The 13,032-nt window shown below is 35.7% G+C and overlaps 1 protein-coding gene across 1 annotated transcript in view; it reads right to left on the bottom strand.

Moving 5' to 3' along the window:
* Positions 1-880: 880 nt before the first annotated feature.
* The window catches only part of LOC123405733 (achilleol B synthase-like), a 31,006-nt gene continuing 18,854 nt past the window's right edge, over positions 881-13,032 (bottom strand). Inside the window, exons 6-18 of the mRNA XM_045099311.1 lie at positions 12,559-12,725; positions 11,813-12,001; positions 10,974-11,087; positions 7,347-7,469; positions 7,129-7,248; positions 6,762-6,860; positions 5,544-5,600; positions 5,197-5,243; positions 4,954-5,097; positions 4,692-4,869; positions 1,536-1,610; positions 1,352-1,435; positions 881-1,021 (exon numbers count right to left, since the gene is read on the bottom strand). Coding sequence (XP_044955246.1) covers positions 881-1,021; positions 1,352-1,435; positions 1,536-1,610; positions 4,692-4,869; positions 4,954-5,097; positions 5,197-5,243; positions 5,544-5,600; positions 6,762-6,860; positions 7,129-7,248; positions 7,347-7,469; positions 10,974-11,087; positions 11,813-12,001; positions 12,559-12,725 — 1,538 coding nt within the window. The remainder of the gene's footprint in view (positions 1,022-1,351; positions 1,436-1,535; positions 1,611-4,691; positions 4,870-4,953; positions 5,098-5,196; positions 5,244-5,543; positions 5,601-6,761; positions 6,861-7,128; positions 7,249-7,346; positions 7,470-10,973; positions 11,088-11,812; positions 12,002-12,558; positions 12,726-13,032) is intronic.

Below are 13,032 nucleotides of genomic sequence, written 5' to 3'. Positions count from 1 at the left end.
AGGGTTTGAGGGTTTTTTGCGTGATTCGAGCCGTTCGATCTCGATCGAATGGCTTCGAATGCGGGGTAGTGTAGGATGGGCTAGGTGGGCTGTGCAGGAAGGTTGGCCTAAGAAAAGAGGGAAGAATTGTGGCCCGTGATAAGATTTTTGGAACCGAAATCGTTCGTGAATTAAACCGGCTACATTGCCGCTATATGTTTAATGGTTTGGGTATCAAACGACCTCCGAAAGAGACGACATTTGGCAGGCAGTCTACCTACACTAGATTAAGACTGTACGCCAACTTTCGACCCATTCTAAGAATAATTTTATATACTTCTAGAATCAATATTTTAACGATGTCGTGGGCGCGTGCGTGTTTAGTTGGTTTCGAAACGGTCAATGAAGGAAACGGAGAGAACCGGCAATTACAAATGGATGCAAGTTTGAAAAATGATGGCGACGGAGTGCCGATAAGATGCGAATGATGTAGATAATACGATGATGAGTGGAAATAACATATAGATCACACGTGATAACAAAATAAAAATGGAATCTTCTGGAGCGTCGATCTCGGGGTGTTAGAGCCTAGCAATAGGTTTCACAATAAGATCGAATACTGAGTTTGTGACTGCCCAGTTACGGAGTAGCATTTGATTATCGTGAATAGGTCGATTCACACATGAGAATAAATGATGACCTCAAGTCTACGAAATGACATATACATGGATATATTTTTATCTATGTATCATTGGCATAAGTGTTATTGCAGTATGTCTTACATAATTCTAGTTTGGTTCTAAGTGCTATTGCCATGTTGGCTTAAGTGTTATTAACATATATATTACATAAATGTACTTTGTACAATATATTTTCTATGATAGGCACAATAAACCTAAACCTAAGAGATTGAAGTATTTCCCTCAATTTTCTCTGACGCAAGTAGGCGACAACGAAACTCTCCAAGAGCCCAAATGGGATATAAGTTGCAATAGTTGCCGTAATTGAAGTATATGGAGCAGTTGAAGCATCCAACATGTTCCTGGAATCAAATGTGAAAGTTGAAATTGTTTTAGGACAACAAAAATGATTTACAAAATATACGAATAACTACAACATGATACTAAAGTAAATGTAATAGTACATTAGGTGCACCACGGATGGAGGCGAAGAGGTTTAAGCTTCTTTTTTAATGCCAAGGGTTAATGAAAGATTTGATAATATCATGGTAGTGTTTGGGTCATGAAAATGTTTATTCTAAAGATTGTACGATTCACCCATTAGTTCAGAAGTACTATACTAGCTACACTGGAACTTTATGTAAACTATTGGTAATATAATACTTCTAGAGGCCCAAATTATCAATACTTACTTGCTGGGGAAACTCTCCAGTCTCTAGTTGCATATTCATAACCTCTTTTGCAGCATGATACAGTGGTGTGGGATCTCGTTCAACCTAAACAGAATGATAATGATAAGTAAAAATGTGAATTAGAATAATTTGAACTGATATTATGTTCATAGAGTCAAATCAAATGAATGTGGAATAAACATACCTGCCCTGCAAAAATCAAAGCCAACATTGCCCAAGCAGTGTTCACCGCATGAGGACTAATGGCTTCCACATAAGCCTGTTCAATATCAATAAAATTTTATAACAATTTTCACTAAATTTAACTCTCCAAAGAAGCTTTCATCCCAATTTATATAAAAATCATCATAGCCAACCGATACAAGGTGACCCTCTTACAAAGCAGATAAAAGTTAAAACAAGAATACATGCATGAGTAGACACACCCCACAAAAAGCAACGGAGATTACTAAGTAGATATGAAACCCCGCATCCTTGGAAAAATGTTGGATATTACACACAACAAGTTTCCACTAAAGAGCGTCGCTTGCCCTCGTGCTCTAGACCATAAAGAACCAATCCTGGATGCGAACAACAAGGATCGAGGGAGGTGGCCACAAGGACAGATATATACATCAGGAGCCTAGTGAGATAGCCCCAGGCCATAGCCAGGGAAGCTTCAAGGTAGGATCCAAGCTGGCCCACCGATAAAAGTGTTGCATGATTGTAAGGTTAATGAACTCCATGATGTTGGCCCTAGGAGGATGATGATACAATATGCACCACCACTAATACTGAAGAAAAGGTCAAGGATTTTCACCTGGAGTCCTAGCGCATCGAGGGGGACAACAGCGACACCCCAAGATAGATGTGGCACACGTGAGCATTGCGACCGCTGGCTATGGAGCTATGAGATCTCACCGGAGTCCCACCTGGACCAGATCAAGTTACCACGATAGCCTGCTCGGGAATAGGGTAGGTTTGCCGCCGCCAAAAGAGTCCTCCCGGAGCATGATATGGCAGCCCCGATTACAGAAGCACCATCAACATCAGTTCCACCGACCGCTACATCCCTCGCCACCCACACGACCAAATAATGGAACCACTGCCCGAAGCTCGACGAAGAGACAACCACATACACCGCCAAGCGGGACTGCCTCCTCAGCGTCTAGGACTCCAACCTCTCCCCCACACACCGCGAAAAATGTTTTAAACTATGGGCTATGCTCTTTAGCGGCAGCTCGGCCAGAAGCTATGAAAAAATATAAAGGAGCTATAGGGAAGTTAAGTCCCATTTAGTGTTTTTCTTAAATAATGAAATATTGTAAAAATGAATATACAATTAGGCATCATATATGATATATTGCATATACTTGACATACACACATATTTGCGCATCAAAACCCGAGCATCAATCAAGTATCCTCATTAAATAACCAAGCTTAGTAGCAATGCATCATATATATCAAAAACAAGAACAAAAATAATGCACAAGGATTCTTTTATATAGCAACTTAGGAGACTAAATGACTCCAAATTTAGTGCTATGGAGGAAAATAGCGAGCTATTAGCGTCATTTTTAATTTAGCACTAAAAATGCATAGCTTTAGGAAAAGAGCTCTCAAAGGCTATTGCGGATATTTAAAATATTGCCGAGTGGACTAGGATGAAGGAGAAGTTCGGGCCATGAGAGAGGTGAGAGAAGGGAAGATGTAGCACAAGCCCCGCCACTACTTTCCTTGGGGTCCGAATAGCCTTTGCCACCAGCGTCGTGTGGTTATCACAAGTAGGATGGAGGAGGAAGGGGAGAAGAGCCGGCAGTAGGAGTTGGACGACACCATAGTATAAAATAGGGTGTTATGTCTATTAGCGATGCATCTCTTCTAAACGCTATAGCGCGCTATTTAAAATGTTTTTAATGTGTTTGGACAAAAGTCCCTTAGCACAGGACCTCTTCTAAGTGTTATTGTGTGCTATAGTGCGCTATTTAAAACCATGATCGACGCCCGTGTTGTCCCATATGTGAAGTGATGCGGGAGCTTTGAAGATGCCAGGATGGCAAATCTTGAAGTTTTTTCTCATTACCAAATTGGACTTTGTGGGACAATATATTGATGGTTAATATAATAACATTTAATAACTGAGCGTTACAGTAATTCTAGTGGACAACCATTTCCTGATCAACCATACAATCTAATTACTCATGTTGGTATCTTCTATAGAATATGTGATTTACAGTGGAACATTCACCCCGGTAAGTTCAGTGCCATATTATCGACTAACAAACAAGAATACACCTTTTTTCACCATTCCCTATCTTTATGCCATCACATCCAATGTCATGACTTAATTTTTAGTCCGTGTGAAAACATCATTGCAAGTTGATTATAGACGAAGAGTGAGTAAGAATATTATATGTGGAAACTGCATTTATCTGAGACCATAGGATCTATGGAGTGCTCGAGTTGGTCTTATAGCCATATACAGCTAGTACCTAGCTATGAGTAAGCACACATAAACGGACAAACCATGATGACAAATGAGGTAGGGTTCATGTGGCAGGTTATCGGGTGTACCACAACGGACATTGGTTCCAGTCCCACGTAATGTTTCTTAGATGTAATTTAAATAGGACTTGAAAAGAAATGTGGCTAAGCAGAAAAGTGGATAGTTACAATGAAGGAAATAGTAACCGTCAAGGTTTTTCTAGTTCCATTTTCTAAATCTACACTGAAATAATTCCCTCCCTTGGAGAGCATGCTATTGATTAATATATATTTTTTTCATTTGTACATTACGAGACATATATTGACCATAATTTAGCCAACTACACTAAGAACTAGGCGCATCCAATTAATTTTTGGTTCCAAAATGGAAATAAATAACTACGCAAATACTTCTGAATACTAGTTTGATGGCATGAATAAACTGAAATAAGGTGGACCACCCAAGCTCTCTCTTGCCGTATAGCTGGCCTTGCGTTTATAATGTACTCCCTCCATTTCAAAATAAGTGTCTTTAAACTTGTTATAACTTTATACTAGAGCTAGTATAAAGTTAAGACAGTTATTTTTTGACACAAGAAGTATATAGAACTGGAACAAGTAGCAGGCCCAAGAGTTCCACCGCACACCTTTTCGCAATTCAGTTCCAATGAAGGGGTCAAAATTGGGAACTCTATGGATTTTGGGTAGGATAATACCAGGAGAGTGATAATATGACGATGAGGTTGATATCTTTCTCGGGCATATGGATAAGATTGAGTATCTGGCATATGAATCTAACAAGTACTCAAACCAAGTTTGACCTTACCAAACCCTAAATAAAGTGTGTGTTAAATAAATAAAGGAATAAGAATTACCTCATTTTCACTGGAAAGATAAGTTTCTCCCCATCCGCCTGTGCTTAGTTGCTTTGACAATAGAAAATTGCATGCTTTCCTTATAGAAGAACTATTTTCATAAGTTCTTCCAGAAGCAATTAATCCTTGTACAGCAAAGAATGTTCCATAAGTGAAACATATACCCCAAGTACCAAACCTGGTTGACAATAAATATTATAGTTATTGCTTGCAAATATTTAAAGTGCAAATAATTAACTACCAAAAAGATAAATTTAGATACCATGAGCCATCCTTTCGCTGTTTATCCTCAATAAACTTGGAGGCATTTTTAATACATTTTCCTATCTCTTCCTTGCGGTACCCCGGGTAAAGCTCTTTGAACAATATTAGAGCCTGAAGAACGGATGATGTACATTCGACAGATCTATCAATTGGTTAAAGAACATGAATTAGAATTCCAAGTTTATTAAAGAAACAAAATCAGTAATATTTTCTACATGAAAGGAGATATTTTCATCCTTACGGATAATCGACGATAATGTTTAGAAAATTTTCAGAAGGGTTTAAAACCTGTTGCCAAAAATAGTTCAGGTTAGTTCATGTATAATCATGCATAACCTAATAAAACAATAGTATCGACATTCTCAATTGATATATGAGAAAGAAGAGAGGAATAACCAATGAGGAGTTAAGTCAAAATTCAAACAAAATGAATCATCTACATTCATATTTGCAAACTAGAACTATTTGTCCTGGCTGTAAGATTATATTGTGTACACATGGTTTTCAAAATTTATCACACTTAGAGCTCCCAAATAATTGGTGTACATGGTTTTCCACAAAATTGAGGTAGACCCGTGTAATACTCACCTCTAGTAAAGGTGTAGTTCTCTTGCACTCATAAGTTGAAAATGTGCCATCTTTATTCTTCATAGGAGAAAAATATATGATCAGCAATAATATTTATGTGAAGTGAATATTAAGTAACGGAAATAATTTGATACCCATGATGGTAGCTATGCACTGCCCCAATTTTTATCTCAAATTATTGTGTACTATAAAAATAACTCTATAATTAAAATATCGTGACTTTGAACCAGCGAGCTAAGCAAACACGCAATTATGCCAAAAAGGCAAGCAAAAATAACTCTATAATTAAAATACGATGACTTTGAACTAGCGTAATGCATTCTTATAGTCTATTGGACTTTAAAATTGTTGTTCAACATCAATATGCACCTCACGTTAGTTCAATTGACAAAGATGCCCTCGCCAACAAACACTGGAAATTCTATTGTATGTCGTAAGCAATATGGTTGCAACATTGCCTTAAGCGGTCCAAGTTAGACCGACACTTATTTTCCTTTGTTTTTGTTTATTGCTTATTTATTTATTTACATGTAGTTTCTCTCCACTATCCTTCTTTTTCTTCTGTTTTTCTCATTTTCTTTATTTCAACATTCTTCTGTTTACATTGTTCTTTTTGTTTCTTTACTTTCATTCACGCTTGGGGTGGGAGCGAGGGGGATGCACAAACGTTTGTTCGAATGTATGGGACTATATTTACTTCTGCATGAACATTGTTTCTTGTAAACATAAGGAACACATTTTTTTGAACACATGAATATTTTTTGTACAAGTTTATAGACATTTTATCCCTCGATATTTTAAAATCTGGTTATTACTAGTATTTATTTAGAACCCGGTTAAAAAATTTACTTGAAATAGAAAACATAAAATTGTTTCTCTTTGTTAGGGCACACCCATATGGGCGTTATGGTGACTCATAGTCTGTTGGCACATATTTATTGGTCATGTGTGATCAATATAACTGAAGGTACAAATTTGCTGCAATTTACTTTTTTTCATACATAAAAGATTTTTCTCATGTTATCTTCAATCCAAATGCACCTTTATGTTCATTTCCAAAAATTGACCTCTAGGCATGAGTCACAACTATGCAAGAGCTTATCATTTCAATGTTATGAAGATATGAACTAAATGGATTACATCAAGTATCAACCATACATAGTAACTCATGAATTTGATAAAAGTAAATGATTAGAATGATTGAAATTAGAGTCATACCATAAAAGAAAGTAAGCAATCCACTGCATCATGCAACCTTTCTCCTTTTATGGGATCCCCAACAAGATGAGGAGAGATCTTTGACAACATAAGTAATGCCTAAAGAAGTAAGAGTTTCCACACATTACAACCAATATTTTTCATGTATACGAGCATTGGCTTCTTCCTTTCACATGTGTAAACATGAATGGGTGAAAAATGCAGCTAATTATTATTTAAATTAATGTTCTGATTGCACTCAATAAATAATAATTATTACAACGCACATATTAAAAATTACTATGCTTGACATATTGATTTTAAAAAATCAAAATACGATTTACCACATTTCCAGATTAAAATAAAATCATAAGCAACTTATCTCGACCTTAAGTGCTTCCGCAGTACAATCTGATACAGACCACCCATTATCCCTTGTTGAGAGTGTCCATGAACCTTTTGATCTATGGCGATAAAAAAATTCGCTGTCGGGATGGTTCTCTAGAATCTACGTGAAGTAAAAATCCCGTCTCAAAACTTAGTATACAAAGAAATATCATTTTGTTTACAATAATGTACAAGGCTATGAGTTAAAGAAAATTGAACCTGTGAATTTTTAATGAACTCGTGGGATTTTCGTAGTGTTGGACCAAACTCATTAGCAAGGCCAGTTGAGCAATATGCTTGAACAATAAAAGCTAGCTCCCAGCTTGGACAACCATCGTACACCTAGTGTAAAGAATTTAGGCGATAAAGGTGTCTATAATACATATGTTTTTTTACCAAGAACTCGGATACTTGATGCTTCTTCAAGTTTAATAATAAACACATGCATTACATGTGTTTGTAATGTGATGCTCTTATGAAATATATGGAAAATATGACCAAAGCATAAGAACATAAAAATAAGATAAATGAGCACAAGAAAACGTCGGCAAGTCGTTATCAAAAAGTAGTGTCATGTCTTTCTATTTTGAAACGTAGGAATATATAGTTTTCACTATGCAAGTTTTATTTATTTTATGTGAGGAAGGTTATTGTGTAAGTCAAAATATATTATGAATACAAACATAGGTGTATGCAAGAAACATAAAAGACATGGTCATGGTTCTTACTTCTAAGTGCATCTCATGGTACTAAAGAACATGCAAATCATCATAGGCATATGCATGTTGATCAATCCAACATAGCTAACAAACGTATTGCTACATAGCTTTGTGGAGTAGACAATCCAAATTCCAGTTGTAATAATGGTTTGATGTCCGCATTCCCTATATGGCTACATATGATTATGTGTTCCTTTTTCAAAAAAAATAGTTCATCTAATTGTTTCACTTTTTTCCAAAGATTCATGTACTGGTAATTTTTTATTATAATTTCCATATATATATATATATATATATATATATATATATATATATATTTAGTTACACTTTGTTCCATTAGTCACCATTAGTTTTTTATAGAAAGACGATACAAGAAAGCCTGGTGGTTGGAGTAGTGCCCGGCAACTCCACGACCGCAGCAAGAGGTGGTACTCCTAGACACCATCAATTGGTCTATACTAATTGTAGCTTTTGTTCTACTATTTTCCATGAATAAATACATGAACACTTTGCCTCAATCATTCATTTATTTCTCTAAGAGTCATGATTCCTTGGATGAACACTTTAGCTCCACTCATTTATGCTTTTTCATTTGTTGTCATGAATCATTTTAATTTATTTCATGCAGTGTTGGTTTTTGTTCCGGTAGCATTCATGAATAGTTCCACAAGCACTATGGTTGCTCCAACTATTGATAATTATTTGTTCCGCTTGAGGTATTCATATGTTTCAGAACCAATTCCATTATATTTTGTCTTCCACTAGAAGCCATGAATTGTTCCACAAGTACTTCAATTATACAGATTAATTTATAATTCATTATTCCACCCATATCAATGAATTTTTCCAATAGGAATTTATTTATTTATGAACTAATAATTTATGACCCACTAATAGTTATATATTTTTGTTAGTCAGCACACTAGAAGATTTTTCAATACCATGTTCGATCAACATGACTATTTGTTCTGGACTAAAAGATCATACAGTTGCATCTGACACAAAGTAGTATTCCGGTTGGTGCAATAATTTGTTCGGGGAACATCAAAAAAATTGAGCAAAAATTTGCATTTTCCAGCATAGAGATTAGAGGACCCCTGAAGCCAATGAAACTATATCTAGTGGTTGCTCCGTGGAGTACATATCTTGGTAGCAACGAACATCATCACATGGCGATGGATGTGCAACGGCTAGGAAAACCAATATGTTGTTAGATGGTTAGAAAGACGGTGTTATCTTCAACCCACTAGGATTCAAATCATGGTGCTTGCATTATTCCTGAATTCATTACAGGATTTCTGGTGATACGTTTTTAATGGAAGTAAACGTTTTCCTCGACGACGAGGCACCTACGGTGACTTCATAAGTCTCAAGATGATATGACGGCTCAGTCTCTCGGAGGTGTTCATAGAGATAGACCGGGTGTGCATGTGTGCTCTTATAGGAATGAGTGTATGCGTGTGTATATGAGCGCTTGTGTTTGTACTGTGTTAAAAAAGTTGTACAATGGCTAGTATAGTTCTAAGACATGCTACAATGCTCTCCTCGAGGGGGCAACTGATTCGAGGCCTTGGACGCTACAACGCTCTCTTTTAACGGTTAAGTTCTCTGTATGGCTTGCTTCGTAGTATATTATTATATTACTAGCAAAAGGGCCCATGCGTTGCAACGGGAGAAAGAAATACCACATGGCACATGCTCTTAATTTATAAAAAATGTCTATAATTTAAGAATTTATAGTTACGATACAAATAAAGATGGTTTTATCCTACAAAAATGCAGTTCAAAATTTCACAGGTCTTCTATTTTAACACGGCTTGCATGTAGATTTAATACGTACAAAGAATCAGTCAAGTGACCTTCAGTTTCATCTCTAATCCTGATTTTTGTTGACGTGTTCATTCCCAACCCGGATGAGTACCGGTAAGAAAGAAAGACGAATAATGACTTATTTATTAAGATTGCACCCTAGATAGTATTTTTATTAAACGTTTAACAGATAAAATAATATCATATTTAAATTCTACATATTTTTCTAATCAAATTCCATGTATAATATGTTAAATTTGGAGTTACGGTTTAAAAGATATGAGTATTTTAAAAAATATTTAATATATACTATGAATTTATTGTCATAAACAGTAAGGGCTTTTTTGTAAAATCACCTCGGTGGGTTTTCCGACGAAAGCGATAGCCTCTTTATTATTAGGTAAAGATGTACCAGCTTGCAAGGTTGTGGGATATAGCACACGCTATGTGACCAATCCAAGAAGACGATGGGTCATCTCCTCACCGAGTATTCCCTTTAATGAAGAATTTGGGACGAGGTTTTTTCATATACTCCTTCCGTCCTAAAATTCTTGTCTTAGATTTTTTTAAATATGGATGTATCTAGTCACGTTTTAGTATTAGATATATTCATATCTAGATAAATCTTAGACAAGAATTTTAGGACGAAGGTAGTATCTTATACACAGTTTATGCCCTTCCTCTCTTACGGAAAACTTTGTGGATTGCTGACAGCATGTCGTCCCCTCCACAACACTTCCTCGAGAAACGCCACCTCTTTTGTGATCATCACGACATGGTGGATCTAGAAATAACATAATGCGGTCATCTTTGAAGAGGTCCAACATAACATCACTATCCTTCTCTGCATGATCGCAGTCGAGGCCTGGATGTGTGTATGAACATGCAATGCCCCTAGCTAGTACTTAATGGCGTGACACTGTAAATTTGGGTGTGCCCCACACCGAGTCATGTACATAACTATCCATTTCTATCAATGCATCAAGACACAAAGCTTAGTGTTTTTCCGAAAAAAAATGAATTAAAATGAGTCTATCTCATGTAAAAGCTACAACAGGGAAACTAAGTACATCCTTATAATTATTTAAAGTACTAATATCATGTGACATTCCTTTCTCATAATTCACTTCCACTCGTAATCAAACATTCAAGGGACAACAAGATCATAAATAGATAACCTACGGGTGGTAGGGATATCCACAAATGAAAGTGGGGATGTTTAGTTAAAGCTTTCTGAAAAATGGTCCTCGACAACTCCGAACCGCAAACAAGCAGGTGAAGAATAAGTAGTGGAGTAGATAAGGAAGAATGGTGATACCTGTGCTTTCATGCCATCTTCTGCAAGCCAAAAATAATCATAGATCCTTGGAATATGCAACTTCAGTGCATCTGAATTTGGATCCTCAACCCAACAACAAATCATATCTAGTGCCTAGCAATCAACAAATGAATCGGGTTGTGAGATTGATTGGTAGCTACTGGATATAAAATATGAAAATTTCAGTCTATTATTTTGATTGTAAAAATACAAATAGGGATGTTATAACATCCAAAGAAATTTATTAGAAGTTAATTTTTAAATAATATTCCACTTTCCAGAAAGGAATTCTAACTTGACATAGGAAGGAATAAGAAACAAATGCAGTTAGTTTGGGTTTCAAGGGTAGAATCATAAAGACCACTTGACTTGTCCGATACGAAAAATACATTGCTAAATAACACTACATTTGTCATTGTGCTCTTCATTTTGTATGCAAAATTTAATACAATAAATTTACTATGGTTATTGTGCTATATAATTTCAAAACGACTATGGAATTTTTTTATTGTTGTGAGTGTTCTTGTCTATATAGGTGCCTCCGAGAACCCGTGGAGTCAAATAGGAGTGAGTATGAGGATTTTTTTTCAATGATATTGTGTACTTTTGCAAAACATAAATTAGGGCGAAATGCTACATGGATGGACAAATCCTTCAACACAATGCATGATCTCGAAAAATACAGTCCTATTTAGCTAAGGTCTAAGCCAAATATAAAGGTTGGTCCTTTGGAAAACAAATAGGTCTGTACCAAAATAATTTTCCTTGCAAACATCATGTATGCCATCCACTTTTTGGTGATACAACAAGAAGTAAGACACTACACTTGCTTCCATTACCTTGTTTATCGGACATGCACCAATGTATTTAGTACTTTCATCTTCATAATGTATATGTTTCATGAGGTTCTTCAACGCCATATCTCTTAACTTGTTAATGGGCCAACAATTCAGTATTGGTTCTACAAATTTATTAAGACAAGTCCAAATAATATTTTGCAACAATGATCGTGGATAGCGAAGGTCTTCCTGCATGTAGCAGAACATAACAGACAATCAAGCAGTAAAACGAATATATATGACAAAGAATTTAAGAAAATTGGGATTTAAATTAGATTAGTAGTTATTGTGTCCAAAGTTTTATAAGCAGTTTCACCAGCTATGTAGTGATTCTTCAACATTGTTTACACATAGTTATATTTCTTGAAAGGTAATTGTCGTTTTGTTTTTCAAAAAAAAATGCTACAAGGAACAGGAGTAAAAAATTTGACTCAAAATGAACTAAAACATGTTGCGTATATATACAAATAATTTCAAATCCAAACTAAGAAAATATAATGAGGTCACAAGAGATATATAATGTTATTTTAATTTTGTAATGAACTAGCTTACACATAACTATAAGCTATTACATACACTGTGATTATACGCTAAGTGTGAGATGTCAGCCATCAAAAAGCTAATGATGTAGCCGGTTTGCACTCTGTAGTATGATACATACATTTCAACAAAAAATATGTACTATCCATTATATGCTTCTAAAACAAGTGTTGGTTTTAATGATATAAGAGTCTTGCTGAACGAACCTTAGCACATGTATCACGTGCTTTGTTCCAATCAATGTCACGGTATGGTACACTATAGAGCTCATCTCTTATTGCTAGTATCTTTGGTGTAATTGGCCCAACGAACTTCTTTCCATAAAGGTAAGCCATTGGCATATAAACCAACCGAGTAAGGCACCAGAATCGTCCTGTAAAAAATAAATTTCAGTTGGATAAGGAAGATGATCATAAAAAACTAGACCAACCTCGGACTAGGAGCCAATGGTGTAATTTAAAAGAAGTATTACCAAACACGAGTCATTAGACAACACGGAATAAATTATGGCTCATGCGGGAGTAGAATCCTACTATGCTCTATTTTCAAATCATTATTGAAATAACAATTCAAATGCATTTTCCTTGATCATAATTATTGAACTCCTTTTATTTCACTACTTTCTAGGCACTCAAACAATACCTCCTAGCACCAAAATTATAGTTTCATTGCTATGTTAC

This window comes from Hordeum vulgare, chromosome 6H, assembly GCF_904849725.1.
Source record: "Hordeum vulgare subsp. vulgare chromosome 6H, MorexV3_pseudomolecules_assembly, whole genome shotgun sequence".
NCBI classification, from domain to species: Eukaryota; Viridiplantae; Streptophyta; class Magnoliopsida; order Poales; family Poaceae; genus Hordeum; species Hordeum vulgare.
The sequence above is the reverse complement of the archived record's forward strand: the minus strand, read 5'-3'. Positions and strand labels throughout refer to the sequence as shown.